The sequence below is a fragment of the Orcinus orca genome, chromosome X (genome assembly GCF_937001465.1).
Source record: "Orcinus orca chromosome X, mOrcOrc1.1, whole genome shotgun sequence".
In the NCBI taxonomy this organism is placed as follows: Eukaryota; Metazoa; Chordata; class Mammalia; order Artiodactyla; family Delphinidae; genus Orcinus; species Orcinus orca.
The window spans coordinates 51,116,971-51,132,052 of record NC_064580.1 but is presented as its reverse complement, the minus strand read 5'-3'; the positions used below and the strand labels follow the sequence as shown (position 1 = coordinate 51,132,052).

At 44.0% G+C, this 15,082-nt stretch overlaps 2 protein-coding genes across 6 annotated transcripts; both read left to right on the top strand.

Annotated features, from left to right (window-relative positions):
• Positions 1–340: 340 nt before the first annotated feature.
• SPIN2B (spindlin family member 2B) lies at positions 341–2,023 on the top strand. Of its 2 annotated transcripts, none has more exons than XM_033410202.2 (2): positions 341–480; positions 1,075–2,023. In XM_033410202.2, exon 2 carries the CDS (start codon positions 1,077–1,079, stop codon positions 1,851–1,853), a length of 777 nt encoding a protein of 258 aa, XP_033266093.1. In that variant the 5' UTR covers positions 341–480; positions 1,075–1,076; the 3' UTR covers positions 1,854–2,023. The 2 variants fall into 2 exon arrangements, with proteins under 2 accessions (XP_033266093.1, XP_049560601.1); XM_049704644.1 differs by lacking the exon at positions 341–480 and adding an exon at positions 523–633.
• Positions 342–13,754, top strand: LOC125962991 (spindlin-2). Of its 4 annotated transcripts, none has more exons than XM_049704646.1 (2): positions 342–480; positions 12,806–13,754. In XM_049704646.1, exon 2 carries the CDS (start codon positions 12,808–12,810, stop codon positions 13,582–13,584), a length of 777 nt encoding a protein of 258 aa, XP_049560603.1. In that variant the 5' UTR covers positions 342–480; positions 12,806–12,807; the 3' UTR covers positions 13,585–13,754. The 4 variants fall into 4 exon arrangements, with proteins under 4 accessions (XP_049560603.1, XP_049560605.1, XP_049560602.1 ...); XM_049704648.1 differs by lacking the exon at positions 342–480 and adding an exon at positions 523–633; XM_049704645.1 differs by lacking the exon at positions 342–480 and adding an exon at positions 11,770–12,200.
• Positions 13,755–15,082: the final 1,328 nt, after the last annotated feature.

The window sequence follows — 15,082 nt, the reverse complement described above, 5'->3', positions numbered from 1 at the left end:
AAAAGACCACCTAGAGTTTCCAGAGATCTAAATTTTGGAAAGGAGAGGAGCGGCCTAGGAGTGGCTCCAGGGCAATGGAGGCTGGCCGCATAGGGTTTAGGAGGAAGGGGAGGCCTCTTCACTAACAGGAAACTAAGAGCCTAGTCCTATGCAGAAAGAGGGAGGAGACTACTGCATCAGTAGCGGCTGGTGGGAGACCCATGTGCCAGAGAGGCAACCACCACAAACAAGGAGGCAGAGGGCCTTTGAGCCCTGAAGACACCGCCCATCGCCATCCTCCTCGCCTACCACCACCCCCCCCCCCCGACCTACTAAACACGCTCGTCGCCTAAGGATCCTCCCCTTCCAGCTCTTGCAAACACCCGGCTCCTCCGGAGCCTGCGGATCCTTCTTGGACGCAGGCTCACCGCAAAGGAAGCTGCGAGGTGCCCGATTTGCACACGTGAAGCCCGAGATCCGGGGCGGTGGACGCCAGGCAAGGCAAGGCCATTGGTGGGCGCTGGGATGGAGAAGGGGGATGGGATGGACTCCTGCAGGAGATAAGGGGTGGAGGCGGGCGCCGGGGTGGGAAGGGGGAGTGCAATGGGCAGTAGGAAAGGGGAATAGCGTAAGGAATCAGGCAAGACATTGAAGGTGAGCACGGAGAGGCGAGGGCGCTGGGGGCCAAGAAAGAGAGTGGGGGTGGACGGGGGCGTGTGGGTAGCAGACTGGGGTGCTCAGAGCAGGAGGACAGTGCATGCGGGTCAGGGCGGTGGAGGGACAGGGGATTGAGAGTGGGCACCAGTGGCGGGTGACGGAGGCTGGGGTCTCTGAACAAGGAGGTAGCCCGCCCCCTCCTGCAGAGCTCCTAACCCCAGGCAGCACCACTGCCGCTGCCGCCTTCTCCCGCAACCTCAAGGAACCTAGAAGGGAGAGCACTTTCAGGCACACAGCCAGGATTTCCAGCATTGCTGCCAGGCTCATGGGGAAATTTTAGGCGCTGGCGCAGGGTACATGGAGACGACGCTGTCGGGAGAACTTCACCTTATGGCATATTGAATGTTCCTCTCTTCTCTTCTCTCCTCCTCCTTGCAGACATGAAAACCCCCAACTCGCAGGAGGCCGAAGGGCAACAAACCAGGGCAGTTGCAGGACGGGCCACTGGGTCTGCAAACATGACAAAGAGAAAAGCCTCCCAAAAGAAACAGAGAGGCAGACCTTCGTCCCAGCCCCGCAGGAACATCGTGGGCTGCAGGATTTCACACGGATGGAAGGAAGGCGATGAGCCCATCACCCAGTGGAAAGGAACCGTTCTGGATCAGGTGCCTATAAATCCTTCTCTTTATCTGGTGAAATATGATGGAATTGACTGTGTCTATGGACTGGAACTTCACAGAGATGAAAGAGTTTTGTCTCTTAAAATTCTTTCTGACAGGGTGGCATCATCTCAAGTCAGTGATGCAAACCTTGCAAATACCATAATTGGTAAAGCTGTGGAACATATGTTTGAGGGTGAGCATGGTTCTAAGGATGAATGGAGAGGAATGGTCTTGGCCCAAGCACCTATCATGAAAGCCTGGTTTTATATTACCTATGAGAAAGATCCTGTCTTGTACATGTACCAGCTTCTAGATGATTATAAAGAAGGAGACCTCCGTATCATGCCAGAGTCCGGTGAGTCTCCTCCAGCAGAGAGGGAGCCAGGAGGAGTTGTAGATGGCCTGATAGGTAAACATGTGGAATATACCAAAGAAGATGGCTCCAAACGGATCGGCATGGTCATTCACCAAGTGGAAGCCAAACCCTCTGTGTATTTCATCAAGTTTGATGATGATTTCCATATCTATGTCTATGATTTGGTGAAAAAGTCCTAACTGTTAGGGTAAACTTTGCCACATTTGTGAAAACAAATGTGTACTTTGTAGACATGCAAAATAATGTTACTTTTCAGTGTATTGAAAGTTTTAGGGTCCCTGTTAATCCGACATCTTTGCCAGCATAACTGTTGTTTTGTCCTGAAAAATACAAATTTATGTGGCCATGACACGCTGTGTGTAAGGAATTTGTCATGTTGAAATGATTGGGTGTGTTTGGTGGCTAGGGCATGAAAGGAAGGAACAGCTGTAAATTCAGGCTGTGAATAAAGTTCAGCTAGTATCATAATCAGTCATCTAAAAATGGAATAGGACTTAGCTGGTCTGGTCTAGGGAGGGGGGAGGAGAAGGAACTAGAGATGAGCTGTGGGGGAAGGGAGAAGGGGAGGTGGCTGCTTAGCAGGAGGTGGGGAGGGGTCAAAAATGGAGAGGCTCCCTAGCGGGCGGGATGACCTAAGAGGGGGAGGCACACAACTGGGAGGGGATGAAGAATAACAGAGGGAGAGTGAGATCTTGAGACTTAGAGGAAAACAGACAGAATAAATTGAGTAGAGAGGGACACAAGGACGTTTAGAAGAGATCCAGAGCAAGGGAGAGAAAGATGAAGTTGGCAGAGATCTGGGGAGAGGCTAAAAGGATACGCAAATGGAGTTCTATGCATGAGTGAGGGGCCAGAAGGGGAGGGACATCGAGGAAAGAGGAATTCTAAGATGAAAGACTGACAGAGGGAGTGAGAATACAGACAACAAGATATGGGGAGTAGGATCCATGAGAGATGGGAAGACCCAAGGAAAAATAGGACTTCTGGCAGTATCCAAATTGCCCTCCCTAGCTCTGTGCCCAAAGAAGGTGGCAACTGTCAAAGAAACCAGGTGGATTGGAGCTTCCCTAGGACATTTTGACAGGAATGTCTCAAGAGTTAAGCAGGAGCCAAGTTTATACCTAAAAGCCTTTTATAATATCGGGGAGTTCATGCCACACCCGCTGAGCAGAACCCAAACCCTCAGCCTAAACACACTAACATGGCACTCCATAAGCAGGGGCCTGTGGGCAGCTTCCTCGTATTTTCCAGAGGACCCAAGAGCAGTAAATCTCAGACCAGAAGGCCTTGGTTCCCTTCGCCTACACTGAATAAACGATTCTTAAGGGGACCAGGTAAGTGGGGTGCTCAGAACTTAAGAGATGTGCCACCTTGCATTTGGAAAGCATTTTATCCAGAAAAATGGAAACTTGCTAAACCCAGGTACAGCACTCTCCTCACTGTTCTTCCTCCTCCTGGACTATACCTGGCCTCCTTACAGAGGAGGGGCATCGGAGGATTGAGCTCATTGTTTCTCTCCCGGGTGTGGGGAATACTTGACTGTCCATGCTTCTTTCAGCAGTTGCCTAAAACCACAGGTGGCTCCACCCAGTGCTTCACCAGATGGAGGTCTGCTGCCTCCAGATGCCCCATTCTGGCTATATCCCGACAAAGCCAGTGGCTACTGGCCTTTCACAGGTACCTTCTGACCTGTCTTGCCCACTTCACGCACACGGGGAGCTGTGATGGAAATTTGTGCAGCTCTATTTCCAGGTGAGATAGATGGCATGAGCAGTTGGGTGGGGAGTTGTGACTTTGTATAACTAAGTCCTTCGACTGTATGGTACCACATAGGTGGTTGGTGGGGAGAGGATGTTGTAACCCCCAATAAATTCCCTCAGAGATACAATGTCCCAACACATGGGTCTTTGTCCTTCTCTCCTTCTTTCCTTTCCCTGGTCCAGCTGTGGTAGTTTCCTTCAAAACCCTCTCTCTGGTTTTCCCACTCCACACTTCACTGAAATATACCCCTACCCTCAAAGAAACAGTTCTGGTGACTACCCAATGCCCAGGTTTCCTTAACTCCAGGCATAGCAGGGAAAAAGGGAGGCAGGGAACTTCCAAGAGTTGAAAGAAGTTGGTAATTCCAGTTCATTCTCTCCACCCAACACAGCCTGAAACTGTTTGCCTCGAGAATTACACAAGGCAAGCCCACCTCACCAGAACAGGGATAAGTTTTCTTTCATACAGCACATAATTCAGTCTAGCAAACACCTGCAGGCCACTCATGGGCCAATTTCAGCCCGCTGTCATATTTTGCTTGATCGTCATGTTTTTATCATTCTCCATTTTAAAATTAGCTACTTAGACATTTGGGGGATTTCACATTTCAAAAATCCACATTTCTGGCTTACCTGAAAAAATAAAAACAAAAACAATAGACCAAGGATTAGGGCCCACATTCCAACAAGGATACAAGCAGCTGGCTCTGAGGAAGGGCTCAGCCATTTTAGACTCAGAATGCTCTCTCAATGGGGCCACACCCCCAGTTGGCCTGCTTCGCTCTAATAAAATGCCCAGTTGTCTCCTGGAGGCACTTGCATTGGTAGTTTTGGGGCTAGACCCAGGGAAAACTGCCTAGCCCCTCTTTGGCTTACTTTAACCCAACTTGCTTTTTAATTTATTTGCTCTATTTTCATCTCACCAATACTTAGTTCAGGTGGTCTCTCTGCCAGGCAGTCTTCTAGACACAGGTCCTTATGATATGGTTATAAACAAATAAATAACCTTATCTTCATGGAACTTTCATATTAGTGTGGGAGACAGACAGTAGCCAAGAGACAATAGGTAAAATATAAAGTATTTTCCAAGTGATGAGAGTTAGGAAGGAAAAAATAAAGCAAAGAACAGGGAGACTTAAATTCCAGGGAGGAGGCTGAACAGAGGGCCTCACTGAGAGCCTGGTTTTTGTGTAAATATCTGAAGGCAATGAGAGAACTGGCCCTGTGGCTGTCTGGGGACGGAGCATTCCAGGTAGCAGGACAGCAAGTGCTGAGGTCCCAAGGCAGGAGTAGGCCTGGCATGTTCAAGGAACACTGAGGATACCAGCATGGCTGGAGCTGAGTGAGCAAGGTAGAGAATATCAGAAAGTGAGTTCAGAGAGGTGATGTGGATCTGGGAGAAGCATATAGCTTGGAGCCTCGGAGGGCCTAGAATGGAATTTGACTTTTACACTGTGTGTGATGGGGAGCCATTCGAGTATTTTCAGCATAAGCACAACATGATTTGTCTCATATTTTAACAGGATCACTGGAGACTCTGGAGTATAGTCTGTAATGGGGCACAAAGATGGAAAACAGGAGATCAATTCGGGACTATTCCAATAATCCAGGTAACAGATATGATGGTTTAAACCACTCTGGCAGCAGTGAGTGCAATGTGAAATTGGTCTAATTCTGTCTATATTTTGCAGTGTATCTTGCCTGATTTGTCCTTAGACAAGATATTTGGTGGAAGAGAGGTGTCAGTTACAATGCTAGGCTTGCTAATATCCTTGAGACACACAATTTCCCAAATGAAAATACAGATGAAGCATTTGGGCTCTTCCTTCCTTAGACTGAGTGTATAATTCTGATGAAGTGAGATTGAGAAACTGACCAAGAAAACCTGTATACATTCCTAATGTTGCTTCACCTCCTTGGAATGTTCCCTTCTCCTTCTATTGGAAACAGGTAAGAAGTAAAAGTTGCTATCATGATAACAGCAGCAGGTACCCCAAACAGAGTTTATCATGGGTTTAAATCAGTTAGTACAGAATTTAACATAATTAGTTATTTAAAAGGAGGCTGGTTTTGGGCAGGTCTTAAACTTTCTTATTTGTATAGATGCATTTACTAATGTAGAATTGTTTTAAGTGCATTGCCTAGATCACATTCCATCCCCCTTGCCCTAGCCCAAATGATATTGTCCTTTCTGGGTTAAAATGGAGGTAGGTATGATATTAGTGATTAATTATCAGTTATGGGATTACACAATCAGTCTTGGTTTGGGCATGTATTACATTTAAAGGAATATTGTCAGATTCTCCCAACCCTTTCCCCCAGGAGACAACTACAAAGTGCCGCTTTGGAACGGCAAAAGTTTCCTTTCATGTCTTAGATATGACAGTACATCCCCTAATGACCCAGGTCCTGTATTTATCTTGAAGAAGTAAGGTCAGGTCATGGCATACCTATAATGGTTGTTCCTTCCCTTCCAGAATGAAATTGTGCCACAGCTCATCATAATTTTTTGGTTGAGGTTCCAAAGGACCAATAATTAAAGCCCTTTTTCTCCATGCAAGTTTGTAACCATTTGAGAGACAGGCAAAATAATGACACAAATAGAGGTCAAAATATCTCCTTTATAATTGATAAAAGATGGCTTGGAGGACATACTTAGCTCTCAGGACACAAGTATTTCCTCATACTTCATCCCGTCACAGGCAAAGCTGGATATAACTACAGGTGCCACTGGCCCACAAAGTTTTCTCTATGTTTTAAATAAATTAGATTGTGCCTAAAAGAGATAAATACAAAAAACAATGCAAAAGTTTTCTGACATGTCCAACCTCTTAATCTCACCAGTTAAAGAAGTCACTGGGAGATATGAAGCCAGGGGAATGAGGGTCCTAGTTGACAACCACTATACATAGTACTTGGTAGAAGAAACAAAATGAAATCTCTTTTTCAAAAATTATTTTTATTTTCAAAAAATATTTCATTTTATTGAAGCATATAATTGGCATATAACATTATTTAGTTTCAAGTGTGCAATATAATGATTTGATTTTGTATATATTACAAAATTATTTTAGTAGTCTAGTTAATATCCATCACCATTCATAGTTACTATTTTTTTCTTGTGATGAGAATTTTTAAGCTCTACTCTCTTAGCAGCTTTCAATATGCAACACAGTATTATTAATTATAGTCACCTTGCTGTACATTATGTCTATATGACATTTATTTTATAGCTGGAAGTTTGTACCTTTTGACCCCTTTCACCCATTTCACCCACTGTTTCTTACACTGTGCAGTTAATATGTTGTACAACATACCTGGGCACAATTTGCAATGGGTTATAGTTTAAAGGATTAATATTTTCAGTGTGGCTTTAATGTCATTTTTTTTCGACATCTTTATTGGAATATAATTGCTTTACAATGGTTTGTTAGTTTCTGCTGTATCAAAAAGTGAATCAGCTATACATATACATATATCCCCATATCCCCTCAAATCAATTTGAGAGGATTCTGAAGTAAGCCATGAACTGCCTAGTTCACTCCTTAAAGAAAAAAACAGTAGATATTGAAGGAGGGCCCTCACGAAGTGGGCATGACTCCTCTGGCTCCCCTATAATCTTCTTGTATCCATCATGAAGGAAGAGAAGTACACCACTAGTTGACCAAAAGAGTGGCTAATAAACTCACTGGCTTAAAAAAAGAGTAAAATGTAGGTAGAGGAAAACTCTTTTGCTAAATCACTTTAAAATGTTAGATAAAATATGACAGATCGGGCTTCCCTGGTGGCGCAGTGGTTAAGAATCCGCCTGCCAATGCACAGGACACGGGTTCGAGCCCTGATCCGGGAAGGTCCCACATGCCGCGGAGCAACTAAGCCCCGTGCGCCACAACTACTGAGCCTGTGCTCTAGAGCCCTCGAGCCACAACTACTGAAGCCCGTGTGCCTAGAGCCCATGCTCTGCAACAAGAGAAACCACCGCAATGAGAAGCCTGCGCACCGCAACGAAGAGTAGCCCCCGCTCACCACAACTAGAGAAAGCCCATGTGCAGCAACGAAGACCCAACACAGCCAAAAATAAATAAATAAAATAAATAAATTTATTTTTAAAAATATGACAGGTCTCCTTTTAAATATATAGCTGAACTTTAAAGGTTGTGAAACAAATCCCCAAGGGCCAACGATGAAGAAATAACTGAAAACAAAAGCAGTAAGCACATGACATGATGCTTTGGCAGCTGGGGAGAGAAATGTGTTATCTCAGTAACTAAAGGATTTAGAATAGAAGATAAGGCCTTAAGTTGATTAAATTGGGTGTTGGGAATGAAGATTTCCTTGCTGTCCTTTCAAATCTCCACATAATAGCTGGAGTGATCTTTTAAAATATAAATGAGATTATATCACCTTCTTGCTTAAAACTCTCCAAAGGCTTCCTATTGCAGTTGATATATAACCCGATCTTCTTGCTTTACCCTGCAAGCCCTAGATCATGCATTCTCAGCCAGGAAGACATTGCCCCCAAAGGGGAGAAAATTGATCCTTGGTATGGGGGGGGTGAAAAAAATCTTGGCTATTAGAATGGTTTGTGGTCTTCCAAAGCTCAAAATCTTATTCCTTAGAATTTAATTACTCTCACTGAGTTTTCTTAGACATAGCATGAGCAACATTGACATTGAGTACATAGAAATATACAAAATATATGCAAGATCAGTGTTACAAAATCCTAGCAAAAATAATGGCTGTGATTGGAGGGCTTTCAATTCATTGCTCATTCCTGAAGTCATATCCTGTGAAGTGACCTATGTGTGCCTATTGGCTGCCATTGAAGGCCTTTATATTTTGTCCTCTATGTCCTTGTATATGACTTGGGCTTTGAGAATTAAATAAAAATAGTATTTATTTAATTCTACAAAAGTTATTTAGCACATCATTTATTATGTCAAATGATGAAAAGAAAAAAATGATGAAAAAAATGTCAGTGATATATGAATGAATATCTAGCAGCTAGTTAAAACTTATTTTCTCATATCAAGCAAAAGTTAAAAGTTGAATTCACTGAAAATAACTTTTAAGAAATTAAAAATTTCAATTGTTTTGCTGGCTAGAAAAATAGGTTTTGAATTATTTAAAAATTTTGATTACACTGATATGTATATAAATTGCTAAGTTGCAATTCATAGATTTTATACATTATAATTTATATAAGTAAATAAATTCTATTAAAAGTCACTCAACAAATACAGTTGTTACATGTTAACAGTTTGTGAATTTTAAATTTAACTTCTATCTTCAAATTTCATTTATTCTTAACCCTACATAAGCCTTGCTATTTTTTATGTATGTGTGTATTTTTATGTATAAAGCACAGATGCACATACATTTATTAAACAGACTCTTTGCCATTTCAGATACCTTCCATTTCAAGTATTAGGAAACCCAGACTCAAACTGCTGTACCTATAAAGAAGTTTCTTATCTCATAACTTGGAGTCACAACTAGGACTCCAGGAATGGTATGATCAGCAGCTAAATGAAATGATCAAAGGGCTCAGAGTATTCTCATTTCCTCCTCTGCCATATTCAATGTGCTGGTTTTGCCCTCAGGCTGGTTACACAGATTCCAAGGGTCATATACAGAAATAGCATCACCCTAAAAAAGAAAAGGAAACATCATTTTCTGTTTCCCTTAAGAATAAGTTTCTTTCAGAAGTACCCCAACATATATCATCATACTTAATTGGCCAAGATTAGATCATATGCCAAATGCTAAGCCAATCACTTGCAGGGGGAATAACATTATCACAATTAGCTTAGAGTAACCTTTTAGAGTGGGATGAATATTGAGAAGTCAGTGGCCATGACCACCTACAGGTACAGAATGTGTCACTAGGACAACAGTCTCCCTCTTTTGCTTACCTTGGCTGTGATCTCTTCTCTGTGCTGCTTTGTCCTCTGTCTCCAGATGATGATAAGGTGAATAGAGCAGCTTGATCTTCTTATCCTCTCAGCTTAACTCATGTCCAGTGGACAAGATCACTTACTTCATACCCAGGAGTTTGTGCAAAATATCATTGTGCCTCATTGGCTCTGACTAGGTGGGGTGCCTAGTCTTAAAACAATCACTCTGACAGTATTTCAGTTCTCTGAAAGGGCAGACTTAGGTTGTTCCCAAGAGGAAAATGGGCACACTATTATCAGAAGAGGTGTGATTGAATGCTAGGCTGCAATACCACGTGATGCTCCAATTCAATACATTTTGCTGCCCATCAACCATATGAACCATTCTTGCCATTTACACATGTTCAAAAATGTCTCCATTGTGTTCTTTCATCAATTACCGATGAAATATGAATTGCCACTATCTATTTGGAAAATATCTTTGCAAGAATAACTGCTTTAAAAAATTTTAAGGCCATAGACTATTTACAATTTTTGAAATTTGAATAAATTGGAAAGAAAATGTGTGGCCTTTTGTTGTCTTCTTTTTTTTCAACATATTCGTGAGATTCATTCAAGTTGTTGCATGTAGTTGTAGTTTGCTCATTCTCAATCCTGTATGATATTCCATTGTATGAATGAATATACTACAACATATGCAGTCCACTGTTGATGGAAATTTCGGTGATTTCCAGTTTGGAGCTATTACAAATAGTTGAACACATATTTTTTAATAAATATAGAGTTTTGGATTTTAGTGATAGACTAAGCAGTTCAAAAATCTTTCTCATTAATTAAACAATCAAAGCTGGATGAAGTTAAAACAATAAACTCAAAGGTATCTGAGAACTAAGAAGATAGGAAATAATTACCAAGCCAAGATATATGAGAGAACAGGTCCAAAAGACAGTGAATTTGGTGGATGTTTTTCCCTTGAGGAAATGTAACCACTTTAGAGGGAACTGCTGAAAGGCTTAGAACAGGAGAGGTTATGACTTCTTGTTGAAGCTAAGGATACAGAAATTGGAGTCCAGAGCCCCGGTAAAACTCCTTCACTTTTGCTTGGGACTCCAAGGGTAAAATCCTAGGGATAAAAGTTAGCCAGAACTAAATAAACTCTCCCACAAACTAAAGCATACCTGTAATTTGCTATCCATAAAAAATTGTATGAACTTTTATTTGCATCAGCTCTAGATGTGAAATTCTTTTTTCACACTCGATATTAACATTTTTATACTTTGATCATTGAATCAAAATTTTTTATTGATGTTCTCTCCCTTTTAGTAATTATTTTATTGTTTTAATCTTAGCTGCTCTGTTAACATTTAACCCATCATCTGATTCAGATACTATACGTAACTATTAAACATTCAGGTTGTTCACTGGGTTTTGGTTTGCTCAGTTGCTTTTTCTTCTGTATTATTTTGCTGCATTTTGCATTTTAATAGATCTGTTGATATTAGAATAAATTCAGTGTAAAATTTTCCTCAATTTTGTAAAGTCATTCTAGCCTTCCTTAAAGAATACTTCTGCAACGAATTATAAAACCATCATTTTACCTAATTGTTTCTTATAAACTTATTTTTTTCCTGAAGCTATCTTTTCTGATAAGTAGATCAAATTACCAGTTATTGTGGAAACATAATCCCAATGTTCAATAATGGCAGAAAAGTTAAATTGTGGTCCCTGTAAAACTGAGTTTTATGGACCAAAGGCCATATATGTAGTAGGTACTCAATAAATATTTGATTAACGAATAAGAGAAATAATAGTTTTCAAAATGTTTAATATCCTTAGAAGATGCATACTCTATATGGAAAAAATCAGGGCATTAACTTGCCTATGCAAAATGATCCCAGTTTTGTAAGAGCCTAGAAAATGGCAAGACAAATAACAAGTATTAATATATTGCTGGGAGCCCTAGGGAATGGGAGCTAGAATTGCAGTTGATTGTTTTCTTCCTATCAATTTTCCGAAATTTACACAGTGTTAACATTGTGGAAGGAATTCATTTGCAATAGAGTAAAAGTAAAAGAAGAAGAAAAGGGGGGAAATCCTTAAGAAGTAAAGTCCAGTAATGACCAGTAAGGAAAGATTACACAGAGATTGGGTCAAGATGGCAGACTGAGCACATTTCTCCCTTCCTACCACAAATTCCTGTAAATGACAGGAAAGGCATATTTATGTATAAAGAATAAATACATAAAGGCACTGGGAAAAAGAAAGAAACACATTCCTGGGAGGTGGAAAGCAGATGGAGCAGGGCCACTGACAGGGTGGAGGTGGAGGTGAGCACAGGAGCCAAAGGGCCCTGAAAGGGAGGGGGGAGAGAGGAGGGGGCAAAAGGGTGGAGGATTGTAGGCCCAGCTGCTCCAGATTTGGGAAGGGGGCGGGATCGGGAAACGAGGAGCACCACCCATGCTCAAAGCACTGGTGGGCTTGAGAGTTGCGGTGGGGCAGGCAGTGTTTGGCAGGAAGGGGAGGCCTCTCTCCTGGCAGGAAGCTGCGCTACGGAAAGAGGGAGGAGACTACTGCACCAGTAGCGGCTGGTGGGAGCCCCATGTGGCAGAGGGGCTGCCACCACCAAGGGGGAGGCGGAGGGCCCGAGAGCAGAGTGCTGAAGACACGGCCGCCATCCTACTCGCCAGCTCCGCCGCCCTCCTAAACACGCTCGTCGCCTAAGGATCCTCCCCTTCCAGCTCTTGCAAACACCCGGCTCCTCCGGAGCCTGCGGATCCTTCTTGGACGCAGGCTCACCGCAAAGGAAGCTGCGAGGTGCCCGATTTGCACACGTGAAGCCCGAGATCCGGGGCGGTGGACGCCAGGCAAGGCAAGGCCATTGGTGGGCGCTGGGATGGAGAAGGGGGATGGGATGGACTCCTGCAGGAGATAAGGGGTGGAGGCGGGCGCCGGGGTGGGAAGGGGGAGTGCAATGGGCAGTAGGAAAGGGGAATAGCGTAAGGAATCAGGCAAGACATTGAAGGTGAGCACGGAGAGGCGAGGGCGCTGGGGGCCAAGAAAGAGAGTGGGGGTGGACGGGGGCGTGTGGGTAGCAGACTGGGGTGCTCAGAGCAGGAGGACAGTGCATGCGGGTCAGGGCGGTGGAGGGACAGGGGTTTTGCAGGGGATTGAGAGTGGGCACCAGTGGCGGGTGACGGAGGCTGGGGTCTCTGAACAAGGAGGTAGCCCGCCCCCTCCTGCAGAGCTCCTAACCCCAGGCAGCACCACTGCCGCTGCCGCCTTCTCCCGCAACCTCAAGGAACCTAGAAGGGAGAGCACTTTCAGGCACACAGCCAGGATTTCCAGCATTGCTGCCAGGCTCATGGGGAAATTTTAGGCGCTGGCGCAGGGTACATGGAGACGACGCTGTCGGGAGAACTTCACCTTATGGCATATTGAATGTTCCTCTCTTCTCTTCTCTCCTCCTCCTTGCAGACATGAAAACCCCCAACTCGCAGGAGGCCGAAGGGCAACAAACCAGGGCAGTTGCAGGACGGGCCACTGGGTCTGCAAACATGACAAAGAGAAAAGCCTCCCAAAAGAAACAGAGAGGCAGACCTTCGTCCCAGCCCCGCAGGAACATCGTGGGCTGCAGGATTTCACACGGATGGAAGGAAGGCGATGAGCCCATCACCCAGTGGAAAGGAACCGTTCTGGATCAGGTGCCTATAAATCCTTCTCTTTATCTGGTGAAATATGATGGAATTGACTGTGTCTATGGACTGGAACTTCACAGAGATGAAAGAGTTTTGTCTCTTAAAATTCTTTCTGACAGGGTGGCATCATCTCAAGTCAGTGATGCAAACCTTGCAAATACCATAATTGGTAAAGCTGTGGAACATATGTTTGAGGGTGAGCATGGTTCTAAGGATGAATGGAGAGGAATGGTCTTGGCCCAAGCACCTATCATGAAAGCCTGGTTTTATATTACCTATGAGAAAGATCCTGTCTTGTACATGTACCAGCTTCTAGATGATTATAAAGAAGGAGACCTCCGTATCATGCCAGAGTCCGGTGAGTCTCCTCCAGCAGAGAGGGAGCCAGGAGGAGTTGTAGATGGCCTGATAGGTAAACATGTGGAATATACCAAAGAAGATGGCTCCAAACGGATCGGCATGGTCATTCACCAAGTGGAAGCCAAACCCTCTGTGTATTTCATCAAGTTTGATGATGATTTCCATATCTATGTCTATGATTTGGTGAAAAAGTCCTAACTGTTAGGGTAAACTTTGCCACATTTGTGAAAACAAATGTGTACTTTGTAGACATGCAAAATAATGTTACTTTTCAGTGTATTGAAAGTTTTAGGGTCCCTGTTAATCCGACATCTTTGCCAGCATAACTGTTGTTTTGTCCTGAAAAATACAAATTTATGTGGCCATGACACGCTGTGTGTAAGGAATTTGTCATGTTGAAATGATTGGGTGTGTTTGGTGGCTAGGGCATGAAAGGAAGGAACAGCTGTAAATTCAGGCTGTGAATAAAGTTCAGCTAGTATCATAATCAGTCATCTAAAAATGGAATAGGACTTAGCTGGTCTGGTCTAGGGAGGGGGGAGGAGAAGGAACTAGAGATGAGCTGTGGGGGAAGGGAGAAGGGGAGGTGGCTGCTTAGCAGGAGGTGGGGAGGGGTCAAAAATGGAGAGGCTCCCTAGCGGGCGGGATGACCTAAGAGGGGGAGGCACACAACTGGGAGGGGATGAAGAATAACAGAGGGAGAGTGAGATCTTGAGACTTAGAGGAAAACAGACAGAATAAATTGAGTAGAGAGGGACACAAGGACGTTTAGAAGAGATCCAGAGCAAGGGAGAGAAAGATGAAGTTGGCAGAGATCTGGGGAGAGGCTAAAAGGATACGCAAATGGAGTTCTATGCATGAGTGAGGGGCCAGAAGGGGAGGGACATCGAGGAAAGAGGAATTCTAAGATGAAAGACTGACAGAGGGAGTGAGAATACAGACAACAAGATATGGGGAGTAGGATCCATGAGAGATGGGAAGACCCAAGGAAAAATAGGACTTCTGGCAGTATCCAAATTGCCCTCCCTAGCTCTGTGCCCAAAGAAGGTGGCAACTGTCAAAGAAACCAGGTGGATTGGAGCTTCCCTAGGACATTTTGACAGGAATGTCTCAAGAGTTAAGCAGGAGCCAAGTTTATACCTAAAAGCCTTTTATAATATCAGGGAGTTCATGCCACACCCGCTGAGCAGAACCCAAACCCTCAGCCTAAACACACTAACATGGCACTCCATAGGCAGGGGCCTGTGGGCAGCTTCCTCGTATTTTCCAGAGGACCCAAGAGCAGTAAATCTCAGACCTGAAGGTCTTGGTTCCCTTCGCCTACACTGAATAAACGATTCTTAAGGGGACCAGGTAAGTGGGGTGCTCAGAACTTAAGAGATGTGCCACCTTGCATTTGGAAAGCATTTTATCCAGAAAAATGGAAACTTGCTAAACCCAGGTACAGCACTCTCCTCACTGTTCTTCCTCCTCCTGGATTATACCTGGCCTCCTTACAGAGGAGGGGCATCGGAGCACTGAGCTTAATGTTTCTCTCTCGGGTGTGGGGAATACTTGACTGTCCATGCTTCTTTCAGCAGTTGTTGAAACCACAGGTGGCTCCACCCAGTGCTTCACCAGATGGAGGTCTGCTGCCTCTAGAAGCCCCATTCTGGCTATATCCCGACAAAGCCAGTGGCTACTGGCCTTTCACAGG